Here is a 16,000-nt window from a genome sequence, read left to right on the forward strand (position 1 = left end):
ACTGGCCCTTCAAGACAGTATTTTTTGCACATCTCTTCACATATGACAGGAGTCCCGTTTTTTACCACTTTCATACACTGGTTTGGGACACATTTCAAATTGATACACATATCTACATTATTCGAATGTGAGATTTGTGCCGAAAACATCATTGTGATTAAAGCTGTAACAATCAGAAGATTGCATGTTTTCTTCAAACTTTGAGCTGCCATAACGTATATAAATGCTGTGATATTGATTAGAACAAAAGTTATAAATAAAGAAGATGATTTGGTGAAGAATGTGAAGACATATGGATGTCGGGCTACATGAAGATCCTGTGGAGCACATGAGAGAGCTGTATGCGGGAAACTGCAAGACATTAAATGAAGATGATGTGGCGAGCAGTGATTGGTGATTGGAAGTTTCCAGAACGTGATGCTCAAGTTATTCGGTGTATTGAAGATACGATCAAATCAAGGAAAGAAGATTTGGTGTGATCTGAAGATTAGGAAAGTTGTCTATGACGCTTCCTTTATATTCGCAGTCTAGACTTTAGGTTTAGGTGGGCGTTTAGACTATCTCTGTGAATCTCAAGTACTAGGCTAGAAGCTGTTAGGGTTCTTGGTGAGTGAACAGAGTGTATGCATAGCTGTTGCTGTGTTGTGAGTTTGGGTAGATTAAGAATTGGTCAGTGACGAGTTGTGTCAACGTCGTGTAAATCTGATTAAACATATCTTGTAGATTGTTTAAGTGATTCTTAATAAAGGAAAAGAAGTTCTTTTCAATTGCCTCAACATCTATATAATAATAATTGGTATCAGAGCGGGTGACCGACCTGAGTACTAACTCAATACAGGTTAAGATCCTGCAGATTAGAGATGTCGAAGGCAGAACTCAACAGACCGGTGATGCTGGATCACAAAGGCTACGGTCACTGGAAAACTCGGATGATGTAGTTAATCAGAGGAAAGGGAGAGGACGCCTGGACTGCAGTTGAAGATGGCTGGGAACCTCCGTTCAGCACAACAGAAGACGGTCTGAAAGTGAAGAAACCAAAAGCTAACTGGACTGATGCAGAAAAGAATTTATCCAAGTTCAATGCAAGGGCTATGAATGCTATCTATTCATGCCTTGATGATGATGAATTCAATCTGGTTCAAGGAAGTGAGAATGCTAAACAGATGTGGGATATTCTGCAGAAAACCCATGAGGGCAACACTGGTGTAAAACGCACCAGGCTGGACCAGTTGGCTACAGACTTTGAAAATCTGAAGATGGATCCTTCAGAAACAATTGTTCAGTTCAGTTCTAAGCTGAGTGGGATTGCAAACGAAGCAAAATCATTAGGGAAAACGTACAAGGAGAAAAAGCTGGTGAAGAAGATGCTTCGTTGCCTACCACCGAAATACGCTGCACACAAAGCTGTCATGAGAGTTTTAGGAAACACAGATACCCTGAAATATGAAGATCTGGTTGGGATTCTAAAGTCTGAAGAGATGGAAGTTGCTGAAGATCAACGAAACCAGAATAAAGGAATAGCGGTCAAAGCTGATGAAGAAAATGGTCCAGATCCGCTGCAAGAAATAAGAGACAATCTGTCTCTCATGGCCAGAAATTTCGGAAAAGCTTTGAAACAGGTTAAAGAGGGTAAGGACACAGACAGCAGGGACACAAGAGAGATCAGTAGCTGGAACAGAAGTGATGCTGAAAAGTCAGGCAGCAGGCATGTAAGGAGCGAATCATCAGGAAGGAAACGTGATCTGAAATGTCACGAGTGTGGAGGTATAGGACATACTCGACCTGAATGTCCTGTGGCAAGACGCAAGGAGCTGAAGTGCTATGAGTGTAATGGATTTGGTCATGTAAAATCAGAATGTCCAAGTTCACAGAAAGGTAAAGAGAAATCTTTGTTGAGCTTCAGTGAGTCTGAATCAGATAGTGATGGTGAAGCTGAACCTATGATGAATTTTGTCGCATTCAGTGCAAAAGATCAGAATAACTCCAGTGAGGATTCTGATTCAGATAATGATGATGGAAATCAGATCACTAGTGACGACTACAAGACTCTGTATGACAGCTGGATCTCTCTGAGCAATGACAAGCTGCAGCTCACTAAGGAAAAATTGATGGTGGTGGCACAAGTGAACATGCTGGAAGAAGAAGTGGAGGAAGGAAAAATTGGCGAGAAGCTACCTGTGTCAGAAAAGGAGTTTCTTGAGAAGAAAATGAAATGTTTACTTGAGAGCTATGAAAAAGAGAAAGAAAAAGCTTTAATGCTGGAAAGAGAACTGAGTGAGAACCACAAGAAGATTAGAATGCTGAATAATGGTGGTAAAAATCTGGATCAGATTCTGTCCATGGGAATAGTTGGTTCAAGTCATAGAGGATTGGGCTATCAGTCATATGCTCCCAAAGCATATCTGGATATGCCAAAGACAGTTCAGTTCGTGAGGAGTACAACCTATCATGATGAAGAAGCTCAAGTGGAAGAGAAACAGCAGCCTAGGAAGGTGAATCAGAATGCTCCACAGAATACGGCTGTACAATACAGGAAGACTGCACCAAGAAAGACTGCACCCAGAAAGAAGTGGACCAGGTCAAATAATAATATGGCTGTCCAATACAGGAAGACTGCATCAAGAAAGACTGCATCCAGAAAGAAGTGGATCAGGTCAAACAGAGGTCGAAAAGTGTTTGAATGTTTCTATTGTGGAAAACCAGGTCATATCAGAAGGTCTTGTTATAAGTTTCAAGACAAGATCAAGCAACTGTGGCAAGCACGGAAATGCTTTATTGAACCATCCAAGTTTGGTAAAGTATGGGTTCGCAAGATAGACCTGTACAACAAAGATTCAGAGCATGATGAGAAACAGTACAACAAAGCAGTCTCTGAATCTGAAGAAATAAGTCTGACATGTAACGTGACGATTGTACAACTGGATGAGTCTGATAAAGATGAGGAGTTCACTGCAAAGGTAGCTTACACATCTATAGATGGAACTGCAAATAACCCTTGGTACTTTGATAGTGGCTGCTCAAAACACATGACAGGTGATTCAAGTGTTCTGTCAACCTTCACATAAGAGGCCAGTGGAAAAGTTACATTTGGTGATGGTGGTAAAGGACGTATAAGAGGCAAAGGAAACATCGAATGTGATGATCAACCATCACTGATAAATGTGTACTACGTTGAAGGCTTGAAAGAAAATTTGATTAGCATAAGTCAGCTGTGCGATGATGGTCTGAAAGTAATCTTCACTAGGACTGATTGTCAAGCTGTTGATGAAAATGGAAACACTGTACTGTGTGGGGTGCGCTCAGGCAATAACTGCTACATGTGGAAGGCATCAGATATCTGTTTGTCTGTGTCTGTTAATGATCTGGAGCTGTGGTACAAGAGACTTGGACACATGAACGTTCAGACCCTAATTAAGATTGTGAACGCTGGAGTGGTTCGAGGTGTACCAAAACTGGCTGACAAACTGGAGTCTGTATGCAGTGTATGTAACAAAGGAAAGCAGATCAAGGTCAATTATAAGAAGGTACCTGAAATTGAAAGTAAAAAGGTACTTGAGCTGATTCATATAGATCTCATGGGTCCAGTACAAATGGAAAGTATCAATGGGAAGAAGTACATCCTTGTGTTGGTAGATGATTTTTCAAGGTACACATGGGTTCAGTTCCTAAGAGAGAAGTCTGAAGCAGTGGAAAGCTTTAAGATTCTTACCCTACAGCTTCAGAATGAAAAGGGAAGGATCATTCATATAAGAAGTGATCATGGAAGAGAATTCCAGAATGAGATCTTTGAACAGTTCTGTCAAACGCAAGGAATCAGACATCAGTATTCAGCACCCGGAACACCTCAGCAGAATGGAATTGTTGAACAGAAAAACAGAACACTGCAGAAAATGGCTCGTGCTATGATTCATGGTAATAACATCTCTCAAGGTTTCTGGGTAGAAGCAGTTAGCACAGCATGCTACATTGTCAACAGGGTTTATGTGAAACCTGGCACAAAGACCACTTCATACGAGATATGGAAGGGAAAAAATCCGAATCTGAGCCATTTCCGTGTATTTGGATGTGTGTGTTATATTCTTAATGAAAATGAGCACTTCGGAAAATTCGACTCTAGAAGTGATGAGGGAATTTTCTTGGGATACTCTACAAACAGCTCAGCATACAGAGTGTATAACAAGAGAACCAAGGTAATTGGTGATGCTGTCAATGTGGTCTTTGATGATAAAAATAGATTTGTGTTACCTCCTGTGCTAGACGAGTACATAGAAGAATCTGCAGCATACGAGTCTCCAGAAGCATCTGCAGCAGACGAGTCTGCAGAAGCACCTACATCAGACGAGTCTGCAGAAACACCTACAGCAGACGAGTTTGCAGAAGCACCTGCAGTAGACGCACCTGAAACAGCTCTTGAAGATAAATTCACTGACAGAGAAGTATCATCTGAGGCACAGTCACCTGTTGTACCTTCTACGACAAAGAAACTAGTTGTTCATAAGTATCATTCAACTGCTGATTTGATAGGAGATTTGAATGAAAGAACGACCAGAGGTGTTCAGCTTAACTTCAAAGAAATGCTGCAGCACTCGTGTTTTGTGTGTTTAGTTGAACCCAAGAATATTGCTGTAGCTCTTGAAGATGAATTCTGGTATGGTACTTGTACAGAGGAACTAAATCAGTTTTCCAGAAATGAAGTGTGGGATCTGGTACCTCGACCTGCACAGATAAATGTTGTGGGCACAATGTGGATATTCAAGAACAAGATTGATGAAGATGGTCAGGATATTGATCAAAAACTCTACAGAGTCATGATCGGAAGTCTGATGTATCTGATAACTAGCAGACCAGACCTGTGTTATAGTGTTGGTCTGTGTGCCCGTTACCAAGCCTTTCTACGTGTATCCCATTTAAATGCAGGTTTCTGTGATGCAGACTGGTCAGGATGTCTTGATGGCAGACGAAGCACATCTGGAGGATGTTTCTTTCTGGGAAACAACCTGATCGCTTGGCATAGCAAGAAGCAGAACTACATCTACCTGTCGTCCACTCAGGCTGAGTACATTGCTATGGGGAGCTGCTGTACTCAACTACCATGGATGAAACAAATACTTGCGGATTATGGTATGACTTCTGAAATTTTGTTGATAAACTGTGATAATACAGGTGCAATTGATATTACTAAGAACCATGTTCATCACACTCGCACTAAGCACATTGGTATTAGGCACCATTTCATCAGAGAGCTAGTTGAAGGGAAACTTGTTGAGATCCTCTATATTGATACTGAGAAACAATTGGCTGATATTTTTACTAAACCACTTGATTTGAGCACTTTCACAAATTTGCAAAAGTCACTTGGTATTTGTGAAAACTGACCTGGTTTTTGTCACTAAGGGATTGTTGGAACAGGATCACTGCACAGGAGTACAACAGTTTTTTTTTAATCCCTTGGTTAATGTGGTACTGACTACAGCAAGAAAAATCTCCTATTGGCAACTTCTCTCAGAAAAAGAGCTGCTCTGCATACTTGGCTTCGACGATGTTCAACAGAAATGGCTTTCCTGTGCACTCAGCATATCAAGCTTGGTCATTGAAAAACAAGAGAAAAGAAAAAGAAAACAAAGGAATGAAAAGATGAAATGATTTTCTTTTGAGTAAAGAGGTAGGAAAATTTCCTATGACCTCATTATTTTACTTCGAAAGGGATGATCACACAAAGATGGAAGCGAGGTTAGGAAAATTTCCCGTGATACCACTATTCGCCTACATTTTTGATGAAGAAAAAATAATAAAAAAGGAGCTGAAAGCTGTTTTGAGAATATTTTCTGGCTGAGTATGTAGATGTGTAGACTAGTCTGAGTGAAGCAGTGTGTGTGAAAGCTCCTCAACAGAGAAATAGCTACCTCACTGAGCTGGTGGGTTGAATCCAGTTTTACAGTTCGATGTGCTTGCTCATGTGCATATCATGTTACTTCAGGAACTCTGTGTTCACAGGTATGACGTGATACATTTACTGAGTGACTCCAAAATGATCTTAATTTTCAAATAAAGTGTTTCATGAAAAACAATTTTGGATCTCTGACATGGTCACTTCCTGCCTCTGGTTGTTTAGTGGTTGCCTGTGATATTCCTGTGCTCAACAGTGTCAATCTGTACAGTATAGAGTGCATATTAAAACGAATTTCAAAGCAAGGGTGAATTGGTTATCTCACCGGTTAAAACCGGATTATGTATCTTATTGGAATTTCGAGTTTTTGATGCAATTACAGGTCTGCTTGGTGGTGAAGGAGTTTTTATGCCAATCTTGCTGAGTTGGAAACTTGTGCTGACAGTCTTACATTTGTGTACTGGATTCCTGGCACAAATCGGACTACTATGCGGCCTGATCGTCTTCTGCTGATAGATATGATGTTGTCCTCCCAGAGAGCTGTCCTCCAGAGAGCTGTTCTGACTCTGCCAACTTATACATTATCTCGTTCTCCTGGAGTATTCAGGGTCGAGACTGCTGAAGCTTAGAATGCTGCACCTCCATTTAAGACATCAAGGACCTTGCTTCATGATGATCTTGCAGATCTCCTGGCTGTAGCTATCTTGGATAAAGCGTCGCCTAGATGGTAAGTTTTGTTCTCCTTCATCTGATTTTCCTGCATAACTTGATGGCTTTTGCTTTTTACATGAATGTGCACTCAAGCATGGGGAGAATATGGTAATTTTGATGAAGATCCTGCTGCGGATCCTAGTGATGAGGAGACTAGTGGCTGATTAGTTTAGACTAGGCCTAGTAATAAGGGGGAGCAAATGTGTAGTGTGTCTTTGATAGATTTTGCACTACTGTTCTGTATTTGCTTCTGTTGGGTGTTGAAACTTGAATCCCCAGCAGTTTCTGTTTTGCTAATGAATGTTATTTCAGAATTCTTTTGAGTTTGAAATATACATTGGTGCTTCTTGGTGTGTATCTTGGCAAACTAACCCTGACAGGTAGCTCTGGAGCTTGAGGTGTCACATTCAGGTAAAAAGGGGGAGATTGAAGACATATGGATGTCGGGCTACAGGAAGATCATGTGGAGCACATGAGAGAGCTGTATGCGGGAAACTGTGAGACATTAAATGAAGATGATGTGGCGAGCAGTGATTGGTGATTGGAAGTTTCCAGAACGTGATGCTCAAGTTATTCGGTGTATTGAAGATACGATCAAATCAAGGAAAGAAGATTTGGTGTGATCTGAAGATTAGGAAAGTTGTCTATGACGCTTCCTTTATATTCGCAGTCTAGACTTTAGGTTTAGGTGGGCGTTTAGACTATCTCTGTGAATCTCAAGTACTAGGCTAGAAGCTGTTAGGGTTCTTGGTGAGTGAACAGAGTGTATGCATAGCTGTTGTTGTGTTGTGAGTTTGGGTAGATTAAGAATTGGTCAGTGACGAGTTGTGTCAACGTCGTGTAAATCTGATTAAACATATCTTGTAGATTGTTTAAGTGATTCTTAATAAAGGAAAAGAAGTTCTTTTCAATTGCCTCAACATCTATATAATAACAGAATGTTGTGTTTGTCTAGGTGATTTATATAGTGAAGGTAATGTAATCTATTTTTAGAATTGGTTTTTTTGTTCTTGTTTCTTTCACGATGGTGAAGATTGCATCTCTATAATTTAGTGTTATGGTAATCCAAACAAACTTATCGTTATGAATAAACAATAATTAATCGTTTAAAATGTTACAAATCCTTGTAATCAAACCAAATCAGAGAACGACTAACCGAACAGAAATCACTAATTCGCTAAACGATTTCGGTTCGGTTAGTTTCCGGTTAAGAAAATTAATTCGAGCCGATTAAGTCACTCTGTTGTTTGAAATATAGCTAATCTCGGAAGCTTAGCTATATTCCATGTTATTAGCCTCCGAGATTAGCTATATTTCAAACAACATACTTAACTAAAAACTACTTTAGACTGTTACATCGAAATCCTTGTATGGTTTTGATATAACAGTCTTTTTCTTACTAGTCAAATCATACAACAATGGTATAGTTGCCATGATATTAGTTCCACTTGATAATTTTTTAATTCATGACTACTTTATTGCTAACAACGTCGGATTAAAAAATTGATTAAACAGGATATTATCATTTAAGCAAACATCTCTTTCAATGAGATCGAAGGTCAAAACTCTGTTTCATTAATATACAGAAATGAGTACTTTTCTATTTATACTCTAGTACATAAACATGATTACGAGGATATATATGATTGATAATGTTTTTATTCCTGGTCTTCTTTTTTTTTTCTTATGTAAGTTGTCATTTGATCACATCTTACGCAGCATGTACAATAAAATTATTAGAGATTTAATCATGGGAGAGAATATGAAACACAATCATTATGTATTGTACTTCTTCAATTGTTTTCACATGTAAATAACATAGTTATTATCCTCCTGTTCGAGGCCTTATTCCCTTAACGACTCCGTAACTAACTTGCAACAATATCAGAGGAAGAAAATGAGCTCCACGTGAACACGAATTTAGTAGACTAATTCCGCCCATTTCATTCAAAGCCCAGCCAGTTAGTATTTGGTTTTGGTCACAAATGTGAAAACACTTATACCGGGAAAAGAGTATTTTCATACCCGTACATTTTACAAAGTGTGTTTTCATACCTGAACAAACACGTAGGGATCATTACAACCTGAACCGCAAAAAAAAAAAAATGAATTTCATACCCAAAATATAGTTTTAGTGTTTTTTCCGGAGTCGTAATTAACCAGTATTAGGGCCTGACTGGTTTAAATGCAGCGGTTGCGGGAGTTTGCGGAAGCGGGCGGTTGCGGTTTCAAGCGTTACCAAGCGTTTTGAACGACTGGTTTAGCGTTTGAAAATGGATGCGTTTGCGGGAGTTTTATGACTGGTAAACCAGCGGGTGCGGTAGCAGTTAAATAAAAAAATGACAAAAAAATAAAAAATATTACAAAAAAAGAAATAAAAACACCAATATATTATTATGATAATATTAGAAAATTGAACATGCTTAATAATTAAAACCATAAATAAAGTACTAAATAATTATTCAAAAATAAAGAAATTTTGTAATAAGATAGTACTTTATGCTGGTTTAACACCAAAAATTGCATCATGTAATGGGACAAACTGTAAATAACGTTGAATTCAATCAAAAAGCAAATGAGTTTCTATTCGAGAAAACAAATCGAAACATATATTCAATCAAAAAGCAAAACAATACATAATGAAAAGAAAAAAACGATGCCACGAAAAATATTCAAAGAGTTACACATGAGGTGGTGAATGAATAAAAGGATATATCATACTTACGTTCAGGGCGGCCCATGGCTAAAGCCCATGAAGCAAAGGCTTTAGGCAGCAATAATTATAAGTAGTTTTAGGGACATCATTTTTTAAAAATGTTATCGTGGTCTAATGGTCTGTCCGAACATTATTAATGAGGTCACAGTATCAATTCCCATATATGTTAAAACTTGTATTTTTTGCCTTTTTGACAAATTTTGTTAATGGGCCAAACATTTTTTGCTTTAGGCATCCAAAGAGTTTGGGCCGGCCCTGCTTACGTTTGGTTCTTGATTTTCATCAGTTTGGGTGGAAGACATTGAGAGAATAAGGTTTTAGACTATTGATTAGGGTTTCTGATGAGAACGTGATACAAAGATGAAAGATATATATAGGATTAATATATTTTATAATAAGTATAAGTAAACGTTTGATTTTTTTTTTATATAATCTAACCGCTACCGCCCGTAACCGCAAACGCCTACGGGAAGGAGCTTTTGAAATTCAGCGATTTCGAGCGGTTTGAAGCGGTACGGAGCGGTTTCTATGATTGGTACCAACCGCTAACAACCGCAACCGACCGCTACCAACCGCTAGGAGGGTGCTAGCGGGAGAATCAATCAAGCCCTTAGTCAATCGTCACGGTTGCTGAATGAACTGACACGTGTTTGATGAGGTGGCTTACAATGACGCTGTCGTATTTATTGGAGTTATATTATTATTAGTTTTTCTTTTAAATCGGGTCTCAAACTCCCGACATCTCACTCGTTTACACAACTCATAACTCACAACCAGTGAGATTTGGAGGGGGGGGGGTGGGGTAAACCTGATAATAAAAATTATCTAAACGATTGCGAGTGGAGAGATTAAATATGCATGAAAAATAAAAATCGCTAATAATAAGTTAATAATGCTATACAAATATTGGTCGATATATTGAATTTTTAAAAATGATTTGTTTTGATGTAAATTTTAAACCACAAAACCGATCGGGCTGATCATAAACAAAACCAAACGGTTTTCATTTACATATGATTTTTTTTCGATATTTGGTATAGTTCAGTTGAAATGGATTCAATCTAGGAGTTGAAGAGTTGTTTGCAAGGTTGGGGTTTCAGATTTCCGGAAGATAAATCGTGAAGCGACCCAAAAGATAAACAATAAAATGCGATTTAAATTACATCATTTGAATTCCTTTAGCTGGAAGATTAATATATAAAATGAGCGACAACATGCATATTTGTTACAAGAAAACTGACGTGAGAACAGTTAGACAACATTGTATAAGAAGTGGATTAACATATGTATAAGAAGAAACAAACAATGAGAGCTTTTGAGATTATAGATTAATTAACAGCACCACACCAATTAGGAAACCATTTGCAAAACCTGCTTTTAGTAGGCACAATGTATTTTTCTTTACCATTTTGTAGGTCATTGCAAAGTTTTTTGCAAGCATCCTCGCACATTGTAGGAGTAGCGTTTTTAACTTCTTTCAAACATTGGTTTGAGACACAATGTTTGATACACATATCTACATTATTCGAATGTGAGATTTGTGCCGAAAACATCATTGTGATTAAAGCTGTAACAATCAGAAGATTGCATGTTTTCTTCAAACTTTGAGCTGCCATAACGTATACGAATGTTGTGATATTGATTAGAACAAATGTTATAAATAAAGAAATGATTTGGTGAAGAATGTTGTGTTTGTCTAGGTGAATTATATAGTGAAGGTAATGTTATCTATTTATAGAATTGGTTTTTTTTGTTCTTGTTTTTTTCAATGTGGTGAAGATTGCATCTCTGTGATTTAGTGTTATGGTAATCCAAACAACTTTATTGTTATGAATAAACAATAATTAATCGTTTAACAGAGAACGACTAACCGAACAGAAATCCCCAATTCGGTAAACGATTTCGGTTCAGTTAGTTTCCGGTTAACAAAATTAATTCGACCCGATTAAGTCACTCTCTGGCCTTACCCGACCCGACTCGTCGATTAGTCACACGAAGCTTGACTTTACCATTTCTTTCGACTTTAGAGAGTTTGCTCAATCTTCGTTTCTCGTTTGGTAATCTTCGTTTTTAGCAATTGGAATGATCTTTTTCATAGGAATCATGATAGTTTTTGGCTGCAATTTTGTATATTTCTTCTGATTATGTGACATGAATTTGATTTTGTTGTCGTTGTTTCATGTTATGCCCTTCGTTTCTCATCTCTTTGGTAATTTTGTTTGTGTATCTTCGCTACTCTATGCTCATTTCGTGCTATTAATTCTTAAAGTTGGAAACTTGTTCAATGATTCTCGCAAATTCAAGTTTTTTTCCAGATTGTGATGTCTCAGTACTGTCTTCCATCGATTTATGTGTTTTCAGTATTAAAAATATAGCTTTTGTATTTGCCTTTCTTGTTTTCATGGAGATGAGAATCTGCATAATTGTAGCTCACTAGTCTTTTAAAGTCTGTTGTTTACCCATCATTTTCTTCTGGTTTAGCATTGTATTGAGTACTCAAGATTAGAGCTTTCTTGATCCACATGAAGATATAGCCTGTTTGCATTTCATTTGTGAAAAGTACTTCAGTCCATTTGAGTTTCTATCTGTTTTAGAAGATGTCTGGTGAAAACTTTAACTGGGCATTATCGCTTTTTCAGGGACTGATCAAAGATGGGAAGTCAGGAGAATGTGAAACACCTCGAGGAATGCACTGTTTCCAAGTTAGTTTCTTACTTATGCGTATATCAATATTGTTTGATTGTTTGCTAATCATTAGAAAGAGTAAGGAACATATATTCAGCCTTTGTTTCTTCTCTGTGATATCAACTTTTTTGACTTAGAAATCATAGTTTTATCAGTGAATCATTAGTTATGTAGCCAGTCTTAGTTGTTTTCACTTGTTCACACCATCATGCTTATCCACTACATTGCTTTTGATTTGCTCAAAGAAGTAACCTTAGCATCTAACGTTGGTATTGGTACCTAGTATCTTATGGTTGTTGTTCTTGAAGTTGGAACATTCTTAAGTGTTGAAAAATTCAATTCTTCTGGTGTATAAAATGTTTGTTTCTTAACTGTGTCTGCGATCTAGGAATCATATTTTTGTCATTGAGTCATCACTTATATAGCCCACTCTATTTTCACTTGGCCATACCATCATGCTTAACCCCAACATTGCTTTGATTTGTTCAAAGAAGTAACCTTAGAACCCAACATTGGTATCTAGTATCTTCTAATGTAAAACACAGTGTGATAGTTATTCTCGAAGTTGAAACATCCTCAAGTGTAAAAGTTTCGATTTTTTTTGTGGGTGCAGTGCATTAGGAACATGGGTATTCTCAGTCCTAGGCGCATTGGTTGCAATCCCGGTAGGCATCAAACGCAAGTCTCTAGGTCCACTAGTGTTCTTTGGCACAACGGGAACAATGCTCGACATCATCATTGGTGTAAGTCAATGTGAGAGAGAACACGCAGAGCACCAAATGAAGTTACTCCAAGACTCTCAAAATGCCACAACAACAACCAACACAGAGACTGAGGATAGCTCTTCCATGACCTAATCTTTTTACATTTTTCTCAATAAGACTTTGATGTACTTTGTTGCCACTCACAAGTTAAACTTGTTTCAAGATATTGTGATTTTGCAACCTAAAGCTGATCATCTACATTGTCATCTCCACCAACAAATTGCAAAGGCAATATCGTCTTTCCACACAAACTCCGACTTACAAGAATCAATGACGGAAATTGTAGCACACGAATCATTTGAATTAATACGATGTGAAACTGTTACTAGGAATTGATAAATCTTTGACTCCTATATCCAATGGTATTTAAAAACTCATGTTCAAAGTTAAAACTTTTAACAACAAACTCATGTTCAAACTAAAGAAACAAAGAAAGAAAATCAGAAAGAGAGATGATAACGATCAACGATGAATCTCACTAAAACGACGCCGTTCCAAATCGAAACCAGAGGGAAGATTCTGGAGAACTCAAACTCATCGGACGACGAACAACCGGAGATAAGCGGAGAAGCAGAGTGAAATCAGTAGGCAGATAAAACCCATCGTCAGTTTCATGTCCGACTCTTCTCGTAGTCTTCGCATCACCACCGGCGCAAAAGTGAGTCCAAGCATCGATAAACCGATTCTGATAATCACCACCGTAAAACACATATCGGCCATCTTATTGAGCTCTGATGCGCAGTAGAACGCCACGTGTCCGTTCTTCGTCGTCTCCGTTAGATATGAACCGTCAAAACCAGCTGATCGTTTGCAGATTCCGGTGAAAATGGCGAGGGAAACTGCAAGAAAGAAACGATCGTTTACTCGACGAGTCTCTTCTCTTCTCTCACGACCTCCATCATCATCATCCATTGATATCTCTGAATCTTTCAGGAAACGATGGAGATTTTGAAACGATGACTGATAAAAAAAATCAGAATCTGGAAAAAAAGTGAGAAAATTTTGTCTCTGTGAGGTTTTGGAGTTTGTTAAAGAGGGAAGAAGGAGGGGTTTATATAACCTAACCATGGTTAAATTTTAACCATGAACCATGGTTTATTTTAACCATACGTTTTCTCTAACCATGGTAAATACTAACCGTACGTGTTGAACAAGTTTCAACGTTAGAGGTGATGACTGATGATAAGGACTGGACGAAGGACTTACCTCTTTTGGTTACTGTAAAAAGATGTTTTCTTGAATTACTGGTTACAAAATTTCGCTCTTTGCATGGTTTAGTATTTGATCAAATAACTATCTAAACGTTTCACTACATTTTGCAGCTTCCTTCAACACTTTGAGCTAAAATTTGAAACTTTTAAGAACATGATCAAGTGATTAGTCTTAATCCGATATCATAAACTTTTACGCATTTTATCTAAGTAAAATATAAAGTGATAAATCTTCCAAGTTGTTATAACTACGATATCAATTAATATTGAGAAAATCTTGTTTATTAGAGAAACCAAAATGTTCAAAACATAAACGAAAAGCAGATACAGAGCATCGGGGATGGTCTCACTAAACGACACAGGTCCAAATCATGTTCAAACCTCTAATCAAAGAAACCAAAATGTTCAAAACACAAACCCAAAGAAAAGGAAAAAAACGAAAAGAAGATAGAAAGAGAGATCATGTAAGCATCGGCGATGGTCTCACTAAACGACACTGGTCCGTAGAGCTAGAAAGAAGGAGAGAGAGTTTGATGACGTGTAACGATGGAAGAAACTCAGACACACCACTCACCCGACGAAGCAGCGAAGGTACGCTGAGAAGGAGAGCGTGAGGACGACACATATCAAACCCACGAGTAGCTGCACGTCGCACTCTTCTCGTACGTTTCTCATCCGTTCCAGTTTCACCACCATCGGAGCAAAAATGGTTCTGAAAATCACAAGCCTAAAAGCCAGATGCGCCCACAAATTGAACTCCATCACCCAAGAATACGCCACGTCTCCGGTCTTCGTCGGATTTGGATATGAACCAGTAGCTCGTTTGCAGACTCTTGTGGACAGTTCAAGCAACACTGCGACGAAGAAACGACCCTTCAATCGACGAAGCTCTTCACGTCCCTCCTCACGATTCTCTTCACGTATCTCAACAACTCCATCCATGGCGAGAGATTCTTGCAGGACAAAAATCAAGATGTGAGACGAAGATTGTGAAAATGAAAACAAGAGTCGAGAGAGAAAATCTGTTCAAGGGGTTTTGGAGTTTATAAGCATAAAGTGTTTTACTTTTATTTAATCTAACCATGTTTAACCGTGAACCGTGGTTATAGTAATCGACTAATCGTACCTCTTTAGTTACACAATTTTGAATTTTCAGTCGCTACTAAACCGGAAATCAATACTTTTGGTTACACAAATTGATTGGTTCGTGTCTGCTTGGGCCAATTTTACCATAACGGAATGGTTTAGTAATGTTTGAATAATTTGATATAGTAACTATTCATCAAAAATTATGAATTTATGACTGTTTTATTTTTTATTTTATTTTTGACGGCGACTGTTTTATATTTGTAGTTAATTTTAGAATATTGGTACTCTTGTTTTTACTTGATTAAGTTGATTTAAGGATCAAGTTATAAACTAAACATCCTACCAAGAAGAAAAAGTTATAAGCTAAACATATAATTAAAACCTATATCAACGCTAGCATTCAACTCCAAGGGATATTCACAACATTGGGTGTATTGGAGTAAAGATTTAGGAGGATTTTGTGGAACTTAGGAAATTTGGGTTTTGAAGAGATATTGTGAATTTTTAGGATACTTTGGTTGGAATTGTTAGATTTTAATTTTAAAAAGGAAAAAATAATTTGTGATTTGGTGAGATTTTAAACAGATATTATTGAATGATTTGGTGAGATTTGTTAGAACAAAAAGGAAAAATTGGATTTCAATTAAAACGGAAGTGACATAACTCAATCTTAGCAAAAGCAAATTCCATTGATGTACCATTCCAAAGCTCAAGTCACTGAAATCACCATCAACAAGTACCAAGTGCAAAGAGCCAAACTATAACAATAAGAATTCTCTTTGCAATGTCGTTTGTGCTTTTGAAACATGTCGTTCGATTAAAAACGCTATGACGTGATGGAACTGATCAAAGATGGGAAGGCTTGCTTTAGAGAAAACATGTTGTGGTTGTGATTCTGAGATAGTTTACACATTTGTGTTACAATTTCAATATTGAA

General features: G+C 37.7%; 3 protein-coding genes across 4 annotated transcripts; 1 reads left to right on the forward strand and 2 right to left on the reverse strand.

Moving 5' to 3' along the window:
• Nucleotides 1-10,443: 10,443 nt before the first annotated feature.
• LOC9329258 lies at nucleotides 10,444-11,166 on the reverse strand. Its single transcript, XM_002893151.2, has one exon. It carries the CDS (start codon nucleotides 10,928-10,930, stop codon nucleotides 10,643-10,645), a length of 288 nt encoding a protein of 95 aa, XP_002893197.1. The 5' UTR covers nucleotides 10,931-11,166; the 3' UTR covers nucleotides 10,444-10,642.
• Nucleotides 11,167-11,281: 115 nt separating this feature from the next.
• Nucleotides 11,282-12,963, forward strand: LOC9329259. 2 transcript variants are annotated; one of them, XM_002890433.2, is made up of 3 exons: nucleotides 11,282-11,371; nucleotides 11,954-12,016; nucleotides 12,613-12,957. In XM_002890433.2, the coding sequence occupies exons 2-3, from the start codon at nucleotides 11,967-11,969 to the stop codon at nucleotides 12,854-12,856; spliced, it is 294 nt and encodes a 97-aa protein (XP_002890479.1). In that variant the 5' UTR covers nucleotides 11,282-11,371; nucleotides 11,954-11,966; the 3' UTR covers nucleotides 12,857-12,957. The 2 variants fall into 2 exon arrangements, with proteins under 2 accessions (XP_002890479.1, XP_020870473.1); XM_021014814.1 differs by lacking the exon at nucleotides 11,282-11,371 and adding an exon at nucleotides 11,399-11,523 and having other exon boundaries at nucleotides 12,613-12,963.
• A 132-nt stretch (nucleotides 12,964-13,095) lies between these two features.
• Nucleotides 13,096-14,916, reverse strand: LOC9326542. The gene is made up of 2 exons (XM_021014316.1): nucleotides 14,549-14,916; nucleotides 13,096-13,823 (listed from the first exon to the last, which is right to left on the reverse strand). The coding sequence occupies exons 1-2, from the start codon at nucleotides 14,914-14,916 to the stop codon at nucleotides 13,298-13,300; spliced, it is 894 nt and encodes a 297-aa protein (XP_020869975.1). The 3' UTR covers nucleotides 13,096-13,297.
• Between the last annotated feature and the right edge of the window lie 1,084 nt (nucleotides 14,917-16,000).

Source organism: Arabidopsis lyrata, assembly GCF_000004255.2.
Source record: "Arabidopsis lyrata subsp. lyrata unplaced genomic scaffold ARALYscaffold_1, whole genome shotgun sequence".
Taxonomy (NCBI): Eukaryota; Viridiplantae; Streptophyta; class Magnoliopsida; order Brassicales; family Brassicaceae; genus Arabidopsis; species Arabidopsis lyrata.